Source organism: Idiotropiscis lumnitzeri, chromosome 21 (assembly GCF_059441095.1).
Source record: "Idiotropiscis lumnitzeri isolate Australia: NSW breed Sydney's pygmy pipehorse chromosome 21, RoL_Ilum_1.0, whole genome shotgun sequence".
Classification (NCBI taxonomy): Eukaryota; Metazoa; Chordata; class Actinopteri; order Syngnathiformes; family Syngnathidae; genus Idiotropiscis; species Idiotropiscis lumnitzeri.
In genome coordinates, this window is record NC_142411.1 from 3,695,454 (window position 1) to 3,712,564 (window position 17,111).

A 17,111-nucleotide genomic window follows, 5' to 3' on the forward strand; every position below is an offset into this window, starting at 1 on the left:
TGCACTTCAAATAAAAAAAATGGAATATGTAATGAATATGGATACATTAAAAAAAAAAAATCTGAACTTTTTTTTGTTTTTGCTAAACTGGAGTTAGATTCTATCGAACTTGGAAATTTTGAGAGAAATTCTGGATCTGAAAATTTTTAGCACAAAAAAAAAAAAAAAACTGAAAAAAACTATGAACGTGAAAGTTCACATCATTAACGAATTTTGGAGTCCGAGAAAGTGTACGGCGCTATACAACTACACTTTTTTTGGGACAATTTTTCGAATGTGAAAATTACCAAAAATATAAAAATGTCAACGAATTGTTGGAGGAATTGAGGGGGGGAAAAAAATTATTTCCATTTTACAGGGACTACATTTCCGTCTGATTTTTCTTCTTCTGTATGAAAGGATAATGGCTGTCGGATCAGGGAGTCAAACGGGGCGTTTTTTACTTTTTCTTTTTTTTCTTTTCGGCCTTGTGTTTATTATCATCCTGCCCGTTTGGCTGCACTCGACACCATATATATGGTGGCTGCCAGGATGGCCGAGTGGTCTAAGGCGCCGCGTTCAGGACCCAGTCTCCCCAGGAGGCCTGGGTTCGAATCTTGGCTGCCAGGATGGCCGAGTGGTCTAAGGCGCCGCGTTCAGGACCCAGTCTCCCCAGGAGGCCTGGGTTCGAATCTCGAATTTCCCCATTGTGGGACTAATAAAGGGAATATTATATATGCTCCTTCGCGGCCATTAAAACAAACACAAGACGCCAACTTGGATGCGAGCTAACAATCACAGCAACATTGCTAACATCAGCGTGCGTGCGGTGGGAGTGACGGCTGCCAACACGCGTCACGTCCGAATAACGTTTTGGGGGTGTTTCATATCCAGCGCGGGATAGGATTGGATCAAAACAAACATGAAAAACTTGCTTGAAGTGTGCACTGGGGAGACTTTTTTTTTTTTTTTGAAGGGAGGGGGGTGTGATCTCTTTCCACTCGAATCATTTCCCTGGCTACAAACGCCAGGTTGAAGGTAGAATTAATTTTGCAAAATTTGCCACCACATCGATCTTCAGGTGCTTTCAAGGAGTCCGAAAAGCTTCGCCATCAAATCCAAAGTGGAATATTCTCAGATTTCAAACGGTTTGCAAGACGGCCAACAGATTTAAATGTGCGCGACGAGATTTGGATGTCAAGATGAGTTCTGAAAATGCAACTTCAATTAATAATAATAAAAAAGAATAAAGCCTTAATACATAAATGTGAAATTTAGGGAAAAAAAGGAACCGAAAATTCTGCTTTTAATGTGAAAACCTGAAATTCAAATTTTTGAATCCAAAATTTGCAACTCTCATTTTCATAAAAAAAAAAAAAAATTAATTTCCTACCGTGAAATTTCAACTTTTTTTTTTTTTTTTTTTTTTTTTTTAAATATGAACTTTCATGAGCAATGAAATTCAAGCTTAACATGGTTCATAAAATTTTATTAATGGGAACATTTTGGAAACGTAAACTTTTGCATGTAAAATTTCTAAAGTCAAACTTTTTTTTATTCATTTATTTTATTAATGCCAAATTGAAAATTTTCCAAAAGTGCAATTAATTTAGAGAAAATATGCAACGCAAAATTTTTGAAACAAAAGTGGCACTGTGATTAATCTCCTGTTAGTAACAAAAAAGTGTATTTCCACAATTACCAGAAGAAGTGTGTGTGTGTCTGTGTGTATGGAGTAGTGTAGTGTGTCATCCACACAGTCAATGAGAAACATGTTTAGTTTGTGCCTCCTCATTAATCTGCACAAGACTGTGCTGGCGGCCGCCCACGGGCTGCTCTTCGTCCAACGCAGTCTGCGTGTGTGCACGTGCGTGTGCGTGTGTGTGTTGTCGAACGGGGCGGCGAATTGTTGTTCCCGTTTACAAGCAAGACGTCGATACATTGTGACGATTATTTGCGAAGCCGACAGTCAATCAATCAACCGTGTAGGTTTGCGCTCAAACTCGAGAAAAGAAACGGATTGGCTGTGACAAAAAGAGGCGGGGCCAGCAGGTAAGTTTACGTATAGAATTTTGCATTCCGATGGACGAGGGAGTAAAAAATGATTTTTGAAAAGTTGAACATACAGATGACATTCAAACAGGACGAACAATGTTGTAATTTGCATGCCAGGCCAGTAGGTGGCGATGTCACATTTCTGTTATTGACATTTGTGTTATATAATCACGCCATTTTGTCGTTTTGCTGTGTTGACCAAAGAAAAACATAAAGAAAGAAGTCCCTGATTTCATCTGCTTGGTCTGGATTTCACCAACTAGACAAGCTAGCTCACGTAGCTAGTTGCGAATATTCTTTTTAAAACAGCGTTGCAGTGAAATCGTAGCGGTATTTCGAGGTTGTCGAAAAGTGAGAGGTGGCGCTCTCGTCAATACGATCCCCTCCTCTACCGAGCCGCAGTACGCAAGTGGAATGCAACTCGTCTTCCGGTTGCGCTCAGTGCTGCCAACTCTCTTGTGGCGCAATGTGGTACTACACTGAAGGTGGAGCTGCCGGCATCTTTTTTTAGGGGAATTTCCAGCTATGATTTACCTGATTGTGTTAGGAAACAATTTGTGTTTTGCCAAGTAGTTTCTCTGCGCAATTCTTATTCTTTCAGAACCAACTGTTTACCTTATTTGAGTCAACCCTTTCTCCTAATTGCGCCGTTGTCTCCCAGAGGGGCGCTTGAACATCTGTTCTGCCGTTTGACTCCAAATGTTGCAATCCCGTAGACGGGCCACACCCATCATCAAAACAACATGCGCAAATCGCTTGACTTGACTTTTGAGCGGACAGCAAATATCCAGCAAGACCACCGGCTACTGATTCAGTCGAGGTGCTTTAGCATTTTTGGGCGATTTTAAATGTAATTCAAAAATTCCCAGATAATTAGTACTAAGGTTGAAGCATTTCGCAGAGCTTTTCGAGACTTTCACGAATGCTCCCCATCCAAACTCGGAGCGACGCCCCTTTTGCTCCAGTTGAACAAGCGTGCATGTCAAAGACAATTAAACGGCGTTGTTGCATAATGCTGGCCCCTCGCTGCACTGATCGATCACCGGCGTACGAATGCAAGTTGGAGAGCGGCCCTCGCCGAGGTTGCGGCGTCAGACTCCGAGTCGCTGCCAGACCTGATGGGAAATGAGAACAACTTGGCCAAGTCCCGCTTGGCTGTGGAAGCGCTGGCGCACATTGATTTCGTTTCCACCAAAGTCAAGACAGTAATAATTAGTTTGATTTTAAAAGAGATTTCCATTTTATGTACAGCTAGCTAGGTCAATGCTAATGCTAACAAGACGTCGTCGAGAATCTCCTTTAACGTTCCGTCGTAGCAGATCTTAATGGCTTCAATTTTCCTTACCCACAAAAAAAAAAAAAAAAAGCGCAGGGCAATCTGAAGCGTGTTCAGGTATGTTGTCGGTTAGCTTCATCTGGCGAAGCCATTAGCGTTGTCATCGTCAAGTATATCAACAGATGTGCCGCTCAGAACACATTTAAAACACACTTCCCCTTTTGGCAGGAATCGCGCCGCGGCTTTCGCGTACAGAGCCGATCCTACGGGGTATTTATGGAAATAACGGCATCATAAAAATGTGATTAATTCGCTGCCTGAGGAGCAAACGTCGGAATACACGCGAGACCAACCGGTTCCGAGCTCACATTTGGAAAACGTTCACAAACCGACAATTACGGTGAGCAACAACAAGAGTGCCGTAAATATGAAAAATGCCCCCCCCCCACCTCCCCGAGTCGTGATAACATCTCAATCAGTACTTTACAGACACAAAAATCTTGGGACAGGTCATTCCAATTTTGTTTTTTGTTTTTTGAGGGCCGCAGTTTATCGGCAACATCTTGACAGTTTTGAGGAAACACCCTGAAAAGGCAACAACAACGAAAGGAGATTAGAATCTGCCAGGTGGAAGAAAGTGTAAGAAACGTTAGCGGCAACAAAAAGGATAACTTTTGAGAACGAAAACTGGTCAAGTTGGATAAGCACAATTGTGCTATTGGCTAATAAATGTGAACGATGAAATAACATGATTGTAATCATCAGTATAGAACAGGTGTGAGAACACTCAACTACGGCCCGGGGGCCATATGCGGCCCATTAAACGTTTTAATCTGGCCCGCCAAACTTGAAAATAATTAAATGAATAAACTTTGTTAATGTTTTATTTTCTAAATTAAAAAAAAATATTAATTAAAATATATATATTTTTTTTGTTTCCAATAATGTGAGGTTACCAAAACACTCCATCCCATCTGGCTCTCTGTCAAATTTTAAAACCCATTGTGGCCCGCCAATCCAAAAGTTTGCACACCCCTGGTATAGAATGATTTTGCTATAGCTAGCAAGCAACAGTTAAAGCTAGGCTATATAAACGTAGCTACGTCCTTTCCACAAAAGTTCAGGCCGTCAAACCTTTTATCGTTTGTTTGCCAGTAAGTCAACAAACCCATAAAAACGTCCGACAAAGAAAGCCGATCTTACCGCGTTGTTCTTTTTGCTAAACGTCCAGTCGTTAAAGACACGGCGTTAGCGCAGAAAGTCGCGAGGTCACAACCCCGACAAGAACACCCCGGAGGGTTCAAGTGCTCCGTCTGCCTTTTCTCAACTCAACGGGTCATTACAACAATGATATTTAACTCAAAACAAAACCAAATGCTTTTGTTGAAAACAGAGGAGCTGAGCAGCCGATCAACAACTGCTGATGATAATACACAGTAGACCTAAAAAAAAAAATGGATGAGGAAATAAAAAAAAAAAAAAAAAAGACATTTACAGGAATGGCTGACTATGAGTGACTGGACGTGGTTTTCATGCCACCGCAGCTCCTTCATGCTTTTCCACACACACACCACGAAGTGGACATAGAAGTGGGGGGGGACACAAGATAGCTAACTGGCTAACAAGGATAATAAATAGTAGCTGACAGATTGACATTGAGAGTTTGGACACCAGGGCCCATCCTGTTCTCTCCATTATGGCCGATTTGCTAGCGTGCAAGATAGCGGATCCGTTTGGGGCTCATCTCAATTTCGGAAATTCTGGAGCAGGGCGACATTTTTTTTTTTTTCTAAGGGGGTCCTTGATATAGAGCCGACTTGACATTTGAGGTTTCAACATGACAAACGGGCCCAAGCCCGTCTATTCTTGATACGGGCTGCTAAGCTAGCGAACAGATAGTAAACTAGTTACGAAAGACAGGCTTCAAAAATTAAAAGTAGGAGATGTGATAAAAGTGAAGCATGTGCGGCTAGGCCAGGGGTGGGCAAACTTTTTGATTGGTGGGCCACAATGGGTTCTAAAATTTGACAGAGGGGACGGACCAGGAACAGATGGATGAAGTGTTTTGGTAACCTCACCTCATGGAAGAAAAAAAATGAATTAAATTTTATATGAAAATGAACAAAAGCATTACAACAAAAAATTTGTCTTAGAAAAAAAAAAGGATTTAGAAAATAAAACATTAACAAGGTTCATTCATTTCATTTTTTTCAAGTTAGGCGGGCCGGATTAAAACACTTAACGGGCCGCATGTGGCCCCCGGGCCATAGTTTTCCCACGCCTTTGCTAGACTATATTAGCGAAAGTCTATTATGTTTTTTCGTGTTGATAAAATGCTACTATTCTTCAAAATGTGTTTTTTTTTTTCCCCGAAATGAATAAAGAACCCATAAAAATCGCAGAACATTCAACTAAATTCTCGTGAGGACGGACCCCTCAAAACCAAAAAGGATGTATTTTGCACACGACACCTGACAATGCAGGATGACATAAAACCCCCGATGCCGCCCGGCTCGGAATGTGCCGGCCCACCAAGCCCGGGATGAAGATAATCATTAAAGGATTAGCAGTCAACACTTGGGGCAGCTGGCGGGAAAGGAATGACTCGTCCAAAAGACAATTTCAGCCACCATTTTGTGCATGACAGGAGATGCCGGGGGCCGCAAGTGTCGGCAGTCACAACAAAAAGTGCAAAGATCTGACCCGCTTTTGACGGCAAAAGATAACACGCAAATCCCGGCCATACAATAAGCCGGTTTTTTTTGTTTTTGTTTTTTTTTTGGCGGGGGTGGAGGGGGCGATGAAAAGGGGGGGTGGGGCTGACATCAAACAAGTAGTGATTACTTTGGCAATTCTCTAAATGGAGCACTTGTCAACACACGAGAGGCTGCCGAGCTCAGCACATTTGAACACACGAGCTCCCGAGCAAGGCCAGTCCAGTCCATCAAGGAACGTCAAACGCTCCTCCACAAGGAGCTTTTCAGAACTGTTAACGACAACATGGCAGAAAGCGAGGCCTGGCAAATGGAAATTAATTTTTTTTTGGTTTGTTTTTTTTTTAAATTATCCCATGGAATCAGAGACGAGCCCGGCTGGGTCCAAAATTGTGCAACGAGGACGTGAGCAAAAACCGTTATGAAGATGGCGCAAACGCATTGCACTCGTATATGATTTATTTATTTATTTTTTAAACCCGAACAAATCACGAGATGCAGCATGACATTATAGAAGAATAAAGGGGATCAATAGTTTGAAGTGAAGCATTCTGGGATGTCACGTTTCGATGTAAATACCCGTCAAAGTCTATTTAATTCCGTCACTACCAACCGAGTAAACAAGAATGAATCTTTGACGTGTTTAGCCGTCAATGGTAATAAACATTTTTTAGGACCAATAATTTTATAATTGTGAATAATATTGTAAATTAAATAAATGTGCCCAAGTCGGACAATTTACTATAAAAAAAAAAAGTGCTTCTCTCCAAAATTTGGTTGAATGTGCTGAGTTTCAGGAAAAAAATTAGAAGACGCCAACACTGCATGACCGCAAACACAGTTCAAGCCAAGGCATCATGCATTAATAACGTATATAGAAAAAAACAAAAAAAAGAAACATATGGATCCCCATAACGACGCTGCGTCAGAGCGACAGGCGCCGCGGGATTCGAGAATAAGAAAACCTTCATTTCCGTGCAAATCCCATTTGGCAATCTTCACTCGAGAGCCGCAAAAGCATTTGACGTCATGGCGGCGCGGGGGGAAAAGGAAATCAAACGGCTGAAAGGATTTGGAGGATGTGTTAATCTTGGAAGTGCGGCGCAAGGGAGCCGCTCGCCGCCACCAAACCTCAAAAGTATTCATTTCCCCGCTCTTGTGAGAACGCTCAAGTCGCAAGATTGACGCTCTGAGATTGTAAAATGGCACTTGAGGGCGAGTTCAGCGTCGCTTTGATCCGCAGCAAATTTGTAGAATGAAATTAAATTAACTAAAAATGATCCTTCTTTGTCTTCCAAATTGCGCACACCCGCAGCCAACAACGGGACGCTCTAAAGCAACCACCGAAAATGTTGGCTATCAAGAATTTGTTTTTTTCCTGCCTCATGGCTCTTACGCCGCCTTCTCCGTTGACAACAAGGCGCTCTAAAAAAAAAACGCCGAGCAATCCATTTCCTCCTGCGCTCATCGCGGTTAGCATTTCCCCCCCCATGTTGTGATTGGAACTCTTCAACGTTGTTTTGCGAGGAGTCGGAAAAACCCCAAGAAGATTTCAGCAAAAACGGAATCGGTTGCATCACTTTAAGAAGTGCCGACTGACACTTGGAATGGAAGAAGAAACAAACGAAAAAAGGGGGCGGGGCTAATTGCTGGGCGGGATTGGAATAATACATGCAGTCAATTCCCTTCCATCAGGGCCAAACGGAAACAAAGATGTCTGACGGTCCGTTGAAGTCATCGAGTCGTCTTCGGTAGCGAGCATCAATCAACACGATCGCATTCGCCGACATCGTCAGCCGGCGATGACGTCACGCGGAAGGCTGGCTGCTTTTCAAAAATATTCCCGTGACACGTTTGTGACGCGCATCGATCAGATAAGTGCTCTGGATGGCCAAACGAGGTCAATATTGCGGCCACGTGAGCGGAAAGGTCATTCTCGTCATAGACAAGTTCGATTGAACCTTGGCAAGAGCTCGGGCCATTTATGGATTTGGAGGGAAGAAAATGGGAACAGCAAAGAACCGATGATGCGTTGCAGCATTCGTATATAGAAAGTTTTTTTGGTGAAAGTGTAAACAGCTTTTTGGAATTTGTTGTTTTAATTATTTGAATATATGACTTCGCTCAATATGGAAAAAATATTTTTCCTAAAAAAAAAAAAAAAGCTTAGATGTTATCCTTGTCGCACCAAAAATATTTAACTTGAATCTAAAAATTTAAATGACACGATGTGCTGAAAATATTCATTCTTTCCTAGCAATAAAAAAGTATGTTATACATGAAAAGGGATTTGAAAAAATATTTTTTTTTACTTTTTTCGGGGGGAAAATATACAACTTTGTGCTAAAAAAAAAAAAACTCAAACGGACTTATTTTTTTTAACATAAAAATACATAAATGTTTTTTTTTCTCAAAAATATAAAGTTTATTTTTTTATATCTGCAACCTATACATTTTGTTCCCTCTTGAAAACATTACACAGTGGAGCAATAAACGCGAGTTTCCGAGCGTACCGCGTCTGGGATTTTGTACGTTTGCCAACATAATCCCAACGAGCATCGAATTTTACGACCATGCACCGAGTTGCGTGTGCACGAACACAAAATGTGTTTCGGCAGCCGCACTTTTGAACACGACTGGTCACTGCAGCCGCGGACTCGACGCCGCGCCGCTTTGAAACCGCCGCGCGCCAATTAGCGCTTGTATACTTTGCACAGTTCGGGAAAATGCTGCCACTTCTTACGGCGTGTCAGCACAACACTTAAAATGGTAGCTCGCTGGTGGAGGGCAAATGAGCTGTTTTTGTTTCCGTTAGAACAATAAAACGCAAAAGAGCGCAAAGTCTTCAAGGCTACGCGGGCGCGACGCTTTGAGTCATAAATAGCTCATGAAAACTGCTGTTTGTCGGTTAAGAGCAGAAACGTGGGGTGAGAGTGTGATGTTTTGAAGCAATTGCCCCCCCCCCGCGAACGAGCCATGTACAATAGCATAAAAGGAAAATATGAATGAATAAAATAGTGACGCGAGCCTACACTGGCATTTAAGCATGTTGCAATGGCAACACCCTGTGGCAAAAAGGGGAACTGCAACCAAGTCGAGTAAACGGGGGGAAAAAAAACAAAAATCAGAGTCAATGTCTTATCAAATTAGTTTTATGTCATGTTAAAGAGTAAATATGAGTCTTGTATAAATATATATACATCTGTGTATATATAGTGTATTTATCAAAATCATTCAGATCACAATCTGGTTGCTGACTTGGAAAGGCGAGAGGTGTTGAATACATTTTCACGTAAAAAAAGTCAAATACATTTTATGTGTTTACAAACCTTACAGTTTCAATACTGATATCGGTAAAATTGTCAAGGTACAAGCCATTAACGATCGTCAGAGGTTCATTTGTAGATATTAAAACGGCCGCATGATTGTTGAGTCATGTTAGGAAAATCGCAATAGAACATGAATTGTCATATACTGGGAGGGTGGGGGTAATCATATTTGTACATATTGCGCGGTAGTCTGCTGTAAACTGTGCTACTTGTGGTATGTTTCCAGTTTAAAACTTTGCTTCTTGGTAGATGTGTGCAGACACGCCCCCTCTCAGGCTGTCAGATGGTCCCTGCAGATGGAAACACACCTTCAGTAGCGCGTCCACAAGCAGCTGGCCCGTTTTACAGTGCAAAATGTGCATTCCATTAAATAAAAAAAAAAAAGATCCCTGTCAGAAAATTTCTCAAACAGGACATTTTCCTGGAATTTAGGGGACTATAGAAAAATTAATTAAATATTAAATGGTTTTTTTGTTGTTGTTTGAAAGAATATTTTTATAATTTTTTTTTGGAGGGGTACCAAAAAAAAATCACTTTCATTCTTATTACTATACTATTAATTTCTTAAATTGTTTAATTTAAGAAATTAAAATTAATTCAATCTAATATAAACGAACCAACATGTTAAAATGTGAAAAATCTTGATTGGTAATCAAGTAAAAAAAAAAGGTACAAAAAAAAAATATGACATAATTATCCAGCAGATTATTATTATACATTATAGTATTTTTTTTATGATTAAATAATTTCATCCATAATTTATGTGGAATTTCCCTTCAAAGCTGCAGTGCATCACATTTTGGTCTTTTCCTGACATCACATCTACAATTGTACATTTTTTTGCTCGGTGTCCTCTGCCTCCCTCTAGTGGAGGAAAAAAAAAGAACAAGAACACACTGCAGCTTGAAGGCAAAGCTGCCTGGCATTCATTTGTGCATCGTGATTGTACTGAAAGTGAAAAAGAAGAAGCAACTGTCAAGCAAACAGATTGGCGTGTGATCATTACCTTAATGCACCTGCGGGTGGCGCTATGATTTGATGAGCTTTTTTTTAGGGGGGGGGGGCGCGTTTGTTTGTTTATGGAACGCTTTATAGAGAAGTCGGAGTCTGCGATGAGGAGATTAAGGCCGTGGCGCCGTATTCTCGTCCCGACGTCATCGCCTCCGCCTAAAATCACAGGCGCCCATCACTTGGCGTTCGTGCGGGTCGCCACGGAAACCTCATTTCATTGGCCGGCGCGGAGTGAGACGACAAGCAGGACACGTTATTTGGCGTGCTGGTGCCATGTTAAATGAAAGACGGGGAAATTACACGTGACGGCGGCAAAAACAAAGAGCTCAGGCACACTGAATCAGATGTTTGTGTTTGGATTAGATGGAAGTTTGGTTTTGGATTCGAGAAAGACACCAACATGAGATGACAAGACGATGAAGGCGACAAGGAGCAAGCACGTGCAATCAATTTTGAAGCATCTCCAATAAAAGAAGTTCCCACTTTTGTCTAATCAAATCCAGATCTCACCAAAATGCTTTTCTAATTCCACGTAAATTCGTTCAAAACAGTCGTCCCAATCAAAACAATGTTTTTCCCCAAATTAAAAAAGTGTTCAAAAAGGAAATCACTTCCAAACTTAACCGCCTTGAAAATCATTTACAGCATCCGCCATCGAAACTTTTTAACGCCATGCATCTAGAGCCAAAACTTTTCTGAAGCCTGGCGATGATCAAAATCTTTTCATTGTCACTACAAAAAAAAAAATAAATAAATTAAAAAAAACTACCTCCAACCAATTTTGCGGCAAAAACGTGTCATGCGGCTCCAGTCTTTTCAAAACCTCAAATATCTCCATATTCACATCCTCGTGACAATCGTTCAACGTTGTCCGTTATAATTACAAGCACTAGAGCCATTGTATTACTAGTATTAATAAATCGCCACCAGTTGTTAGTTACTTCTGCTCATGCCCAAAATAATCATCGGAGAGATTAAGATCATTAAGTTTTTAAAGCAAAAAGCACAAAGTTCATCAAAACTCTTTTTTTGGATGCGTTTTGCTGAACTTTTCGGTCAAGCATGCAAACGAACGGAGACGTTAATGCAGGAGGAACACTGACAAATGGGGAGCGACAGCAACAAAGAACCACAATGCAGGGATGGGGGGGGCGGTTATTTTTTTGGAGAAGCGCACAGACAAAAACACGAGACCTGAACAGGAAATCAACGAGTCGCGCACAACCGCCTTTTCACACTTACTTCTGCTTTGGCCAACGCGTTGGCTTTCTGTCGCCGCAGATCCGACTTGATGAAGCCTGCCGGTCATTCAAAGATGACACAAATCAACACAAAAGTGCATTTTAGCCAAAACTAGGTCATGATGGGATACACGGCGAATAGATACCCACGGCTGATTTTTTTAATTTAATATCCCGCCAAAATGGAGTGATTAAAAAAAATAAATAAGGACAAGCATATGAAATGAATCAAATGAAGAAAATAGATGCTACTTTGTCTATTTCACAACAACGAGGCGCTCCATTGCAACCGCGTTAGCCGAAAGCTTCATTCCACACGCTGACTTTGAAGTGCACTTTAAAAAAAATAAATCAATAAAAATGTAAAATTTCTTAACGTGCACTCATAGCGGACAACGAGGCGCTCTAAAGTGGCCGCGCCAGCCCAAATCTTTGTTCCGCAAACTGGGCGCTCAATTTGGGCTTTAATTAAATTTTTACGCCCTCCTCACACTTTCCGCCTTGTTCTGTGTCACGGCCAACAACAAGGCACTCTAACGCGGTCGCACCAGCGGACTATCCAAGTCAGAAGATGTCTTTACGGGTAGCTAGCTAGCTAGCCAACTACATGATGCATTTTATTTGTACCGGACAACTGCAAAGGTGAACAAAGCCGCTCAAGTACTCATTTAGAGGGGATGACTTTCACCAGGACTGCGCCCCATTTTAGCCACGCCCCCAAAAAATCCAAATGGTGAAATCATGCGCTACAATGGAGTATTGCATAATTTCTAACAATAACCTTCAAACATGTCAAACTGTATTTTCCAGCTAAAAAAAACTGTGGTGGGTGGTGGGGGGTGGGGGGGGATAAAAAATAAAAACATTGCACAACTAGAAGGCGCACAAATCATTAACCCAAATTTGTACTGGAAGGTCCGGCAGCAAATAGCAACCTTTGTAACTAAACAACTCACAGTCGATCAGGGTGAAAAAAAAAAGTGTTTGTGGCTATTTTGTAACAAAAAGTCGGCTTACGAGTGAAGCCGCTTTGCAAAATGCTCATTAATAGCTCAACCAAGGGTGCAAAACGATCAGACTTCATGGCTCATTTGAGAGAGTGACGGCAAGGACGACCATTTGAATTGAATACTGTCCATTCAAATCAAATGTAGCAAATATATGTGGGGTATATAAAAAAATATATATAAATTTAAAAAAAAAAAAGAAGAAGAAGAAAGTTCATAATGACTCAATTTGCCCTTGGAGGTCCTTGCGCTCAAAGAAGCGGAAAAGCGGGAGCATAATCGTAAAAAAAAAAAAAAAAAACGTAAAAAAAAAATGGCGTCTTACCTGTCATGACGGTGCCCACCAAGAGGAAGACGCACAGGAATATGTTTCCCGGCAGCGTGCCAAATTTGTCGATGATTTTGCCCTGGCAGATGGTGAAAATGATGCCGAAGATCTGCGCGTGCAAAACGCAAGATGTAGAAATGTTGGACAAATGCAAGGCAACGTGTTCTTCAAACAAATTCCAAATTTAAAAATATTCGGCCAGAAAATTCACATTAAGTAGTCACATTTTTAATAGAGCTGAAATATTACAATAAAAAAATAATCATGAAAATAATTTTTAAAAAATGCTTTGAATTCGCAAAAAAAAAATATTAAGGTTAGATTATTGTGACAAGAAAAATCTAATCATGGAATTAAGTTTGAATTTTAAGGACTAAAGATAGAAAATGGGACGCGACGAAAAATAAGTTGCATTTTTGCGAGAATAAACTTTTTTTTGCAATAATAGGACAGCAAATGCTAAATTAATAAGAGCAAAAAGTCCAAATGGGACGAATAGAAAATTACATTTTTTTTTTTCTTTTTGTTTTTGTTTACCTGCGCAGAGCAGTTGAGGAGTCCGGATGACGTTCCCTCCGATTCAGGATAAGTCAGTTCGACGGCGTACTCAAAGCCCAGCGGCAGGTAGCCTGTCATGAAGAATCTGAAAAACAAAAATCGGCAACGTATCACTTTCGACATCCGTACTTAATCCGCCTCTTACAACATTCTCCACATTCTCTTTTTAAATAAAGTCTACCAAGAATGTGACTGAATTATTTCCACATTTTTTTTTTAAAATCACTTGCAAGTGCATGAGAAAGGAGCGCAAACACGAAAATGTTATCAGGGGGGGGAGGGGAATGCCACAAATTCCAGCTGGCAAACTCATCAAAACATGAGCAGAGTGGTTCACAATCCGCCTTCCGTGTTTGTGAAGCCGTGTGTAGGCGCGTCGCTCACTTGATTTGAAAGTCCAACAAACATAACGCAACATGCTGGACGCACGTGACGTTTTCAGAAAGAGTGTGACAAAAGGTCAGCGTGTGAAAGAGGGACGGGTTGCAAAATGTGACTCGACAATACGATGGTAGTGACACACGGGAATGAGACGTCTTTTCTTGACTGGATCTATTTTGAAATGTAGTAGTGCAATTCATCACGTGACAGCCTTCCCCAATAAAATGAACGCACACGCCACGAGGATAAAAAAAAACATATTTCTCCTGTCAATGTGTTGCAGCACCATTTGTGTTCAAAATATGACAACGATACCCGAGAACTCCGGCGGTGATGAAGACCACCCAAAGGTGTCCGAGGTTGAGTGTGGCGGCGTAGACGATCATCCCCACCAGAGACATGAAGTACACGGCCAGCGTGGTCTGCCTGCAAAAGAGAAACAAGACGCCGTTGTTTCCATACTGCCACCAAATATATCAAAAAAAGTCTTTTTTTTTTTTTTGTCCATTGGAACTGAAACGCACCCTCGTTAATATCTGCACCATGCACAAAAATTCTCAGGCTAAATACGCACTGAGCAACAATTTGCAGGACAATACTCTCGCAAATAAACAACAACAGGGGGCGCCAGTTAGGTGGACGTAACCCAGTCACACGGCGTCAGCTTGAAAGCGACACCTGGATAAACACACCGAGAGTCCGGATGTACAAACACGAAAAAACAAGTGAGAGGCTACAAAAGAAAAGTCAATAAACACCGTTTTTCAGTGCGTTTTTTTTTTTTTTAACTCATTCAATCCATTAGACGTATATTTACGTTTTCAAAATTGTAGTCCCTGCCTCCCAAAGACGTATTTATACGTCATAGTCATAGCCTTTTTTTTTTTTTTTTGGGCGTCATAGCTCCATGTTTTTATCTTTAGAACACAATATTCTGCAGGCCTTACAAAATGAGTCAAAAAACGGAAAAAAAACCCGCTGTGATTGAGGCGTTTCCTCTTGCGAACACGGCTGGGAATAAATGAGTTAAATGGGACACTCACTTGTACGTTTTGGTGCGGTCCAACCACATCCCGCAGATGAGGGAGCCCACCATGCCGGCGATGACGATGGTAAGGCCGATGCGACCTGCGTTCACCTCCTCGCCCTGCAAGCCACGTGATAATCTTTATTGCCACAACACCGGTCGCTGCGGGGACACACTTCCTTACACACTGGAGTGGCTAATTGCCAACAGAGAGTAGCGGAAATCCAGTCGGGGGAAGACTCGGGTTGCTGATTTTTAAATTTGCGATGAGCCAATTAATTGCGCAGAGGAGCAAGAATTTATGTGGCGCTGTTTTTTTTTCCCATTCATTCGACGTGACATTCCAGCATTTACCGAACATGTCATCATGTGACTTTATGACGCGCGTCGCAGGTCACCTCCCAACACTGAGTAATGAGGACAAATGCTCATTTGGCTGCCGCGGAATGAGGAGATCCATTGAGGAACGCTTGGATAACTTTTGCAGTCACTTTCATTTTCACTTCCTTGACACCAAAGTGCGATTAGCATGCCACGTGTACCGGGTAGTGTTCGATGATCATGCGGTTCAGCAAGGTGCCAACAGCGTAGAAACAGCCCACGTTCAAGCCTGTAAAAACGAGAACGGGAGAAATTTAGGGAAAACGTTGAGCAAGGTTAAAAGGCACGGGGGCGGGGGGGGGGACTTTGATGATAGACAGACCCTCAAAGTTTTATAGCAACATCTTTTTTTGGTTTTCTTCCACATGCAAAAACGAACAAACAGGAAGGAAAGCAGGACCTCTTTAGCGTTGCCAAAGCTTTGGTGTGCAAGCAGCTGTGACTGTCTTTGAGGATTCTAGGTGGATGTTTTTCTAGCCCCCCCCAAAAAAAACAACACACACACACACACACACACACACCCTCACCCCCCCACACACACACAAAACACTGCAGTTCTCTTCCAAGGAATTTAACAATGGCTAGCATTAATCTGCTTTGCTTCTCCTCCCAGCACAAACAAATGGAGAATTATCAAAAGCGCAGAAGAATCAGAGGGTAAAATATTTATAGCGGTGTCGCTGCCAGAGGTGGAAACAAATATAACGGTTAAATATCAAACAAAAGAATGACACACACTGCATTTAAAAATAAATAAAAAAAAAAATAAAAAAAAAATCACATCTTTGCCACACCAAATAAGTAAATACGTCGTCGACAAGCTAACGGCTAGCGTCAATCGTCACGGTTTTAGAAGAAGAACTATTCGAACCCAGACTTGACAACACAAAAATATTACGACAGTATACACAAAGTTGCTCCGCATCACTCTCCATGTGTGACGAGTTCTGACATTTGAAAGTCGACAGGTTTGTGCCCATCCCGCTTTGGGTTTTGATACCGTATCGTTCCAAGCTTAAAAAAAATATATATATATATATATAAATATGTATGTATAGTTTCCATATGTGACATTTGCTACAATGAAGGGGGGTGGGGGATGATACCAAGCTTGAGTCGACGTCGCTCGATGGCCTAAAAAGTCGAGGGCCAATAATAGCGGCTGGAACGGTGTCAAATGCAAGGTGACACCAATTCAAGTGAAGTGACAGCTTCTGCGGACGCGAGGGCGCGAGCAGCCGAGAGCCGCTCACATGAGCTGAGGCTGCGCCACATCTTTGGTTAATCATTGGCAGACGGTAAACAAACTTTGGACCCCTCCAATGCCAACATGCTCCCATCCTCTTAAGATGACGAACAAGTCGGCGTGGATTTTTATCGGATTTACGGATAAGATAAAAATCGCAAACTTGCGTGGAAAAAAAAAAACACCAAGCATCTTTCCACGGTGACAACGAGGCACTCAAGATCCGAACCCCGTCTCGAGACCGTACCGTACGTGATGATGAGGAGAATGAAGGGCTTGTTGCGGAGAAGCCGGCGAATGGAGGCCATGTAGGAATACTGCTCGGGCGGGATGCGACGAGCCGTGGCCTGAGCCTGAGTCGGGGGAAGCTTGGGACGCTCCTGGAAGACTTGATTGGAGGAGAAAAAAAAAAAAAAAGATTGATGAATTATAGCAAGGGGAATATTCTAAAAATAACTTTATATGAATATTCTATCCCAAAAAAATAACAACAAAAAAATGTTTAAAAAAATTTAATGACTTCCACAACAGCAATTATCCAAAACTTGAGCTTTCTCAAACCCAAAAAGCGTTTGCCT

The 17,111-nt window shown here is 41.6% G+C and overlaps 1 protein-coding gene across 5 annotated transcripts in view; it reads right to left on the reverse strand.

Moving 5' to 3' along the window:
- The window catches only part of flvcr2b (FLVCR choline and putative heme transporter 2b), a 38,131-nt gene that overhangs the window by 16,461 nt on the left and 4,559 nt on the right, over window positions 1-17,111 (reverse strand). For 2 of the 5 annotated variants that reach the window (XM_088285786.1, XM_088285784.1), the window contains exons 3-11: window positions 16,781-16,921; window positions 15,449-15,516; window positions 14,923-15,026; window positions 14,195-14,305; window positions 13,478-13,583; window positions 12,938-13,049; window positions 11,607-11,662; window positions 10,360-10,520; window positions 9,161-9,643 (exon numbers count right to left, since the gene is read on the reverse strand). In XM_088285786.1, coding sequence (XP_088141912.1) covers window positions 10,443-10,520; window positions 11,607-11,662; window positions 12,938-13,049; window positions 13,478-13,583; window positions 14,195-14,305; window positions 14,923-15,026; window positions 15,449-15,516; window positions 16,781-16,921 — 776 coding nt within the window. In that variant the 3' untranslated portion in view covers window positions 9,161-9,643; window positions 10,360-10,442. Of the gene's footprint in view, window positions 1-9,160; window positions 9,644-10,359; window positions 10,521-11,606; window positions 11,663-12,937; window positions 13,050-13,477; window positions 13,584-14,194; window positions 14,306-14,922; window positions 15,027-15,448; window positions 15,517-16,780; window positions 16,922-17,111 lie in introns of those variants that run through there. The other 3 variants (XM_088285788.1, XM_088285785.1, XM_088285787.1) reach the window with 2 other exon arrangements.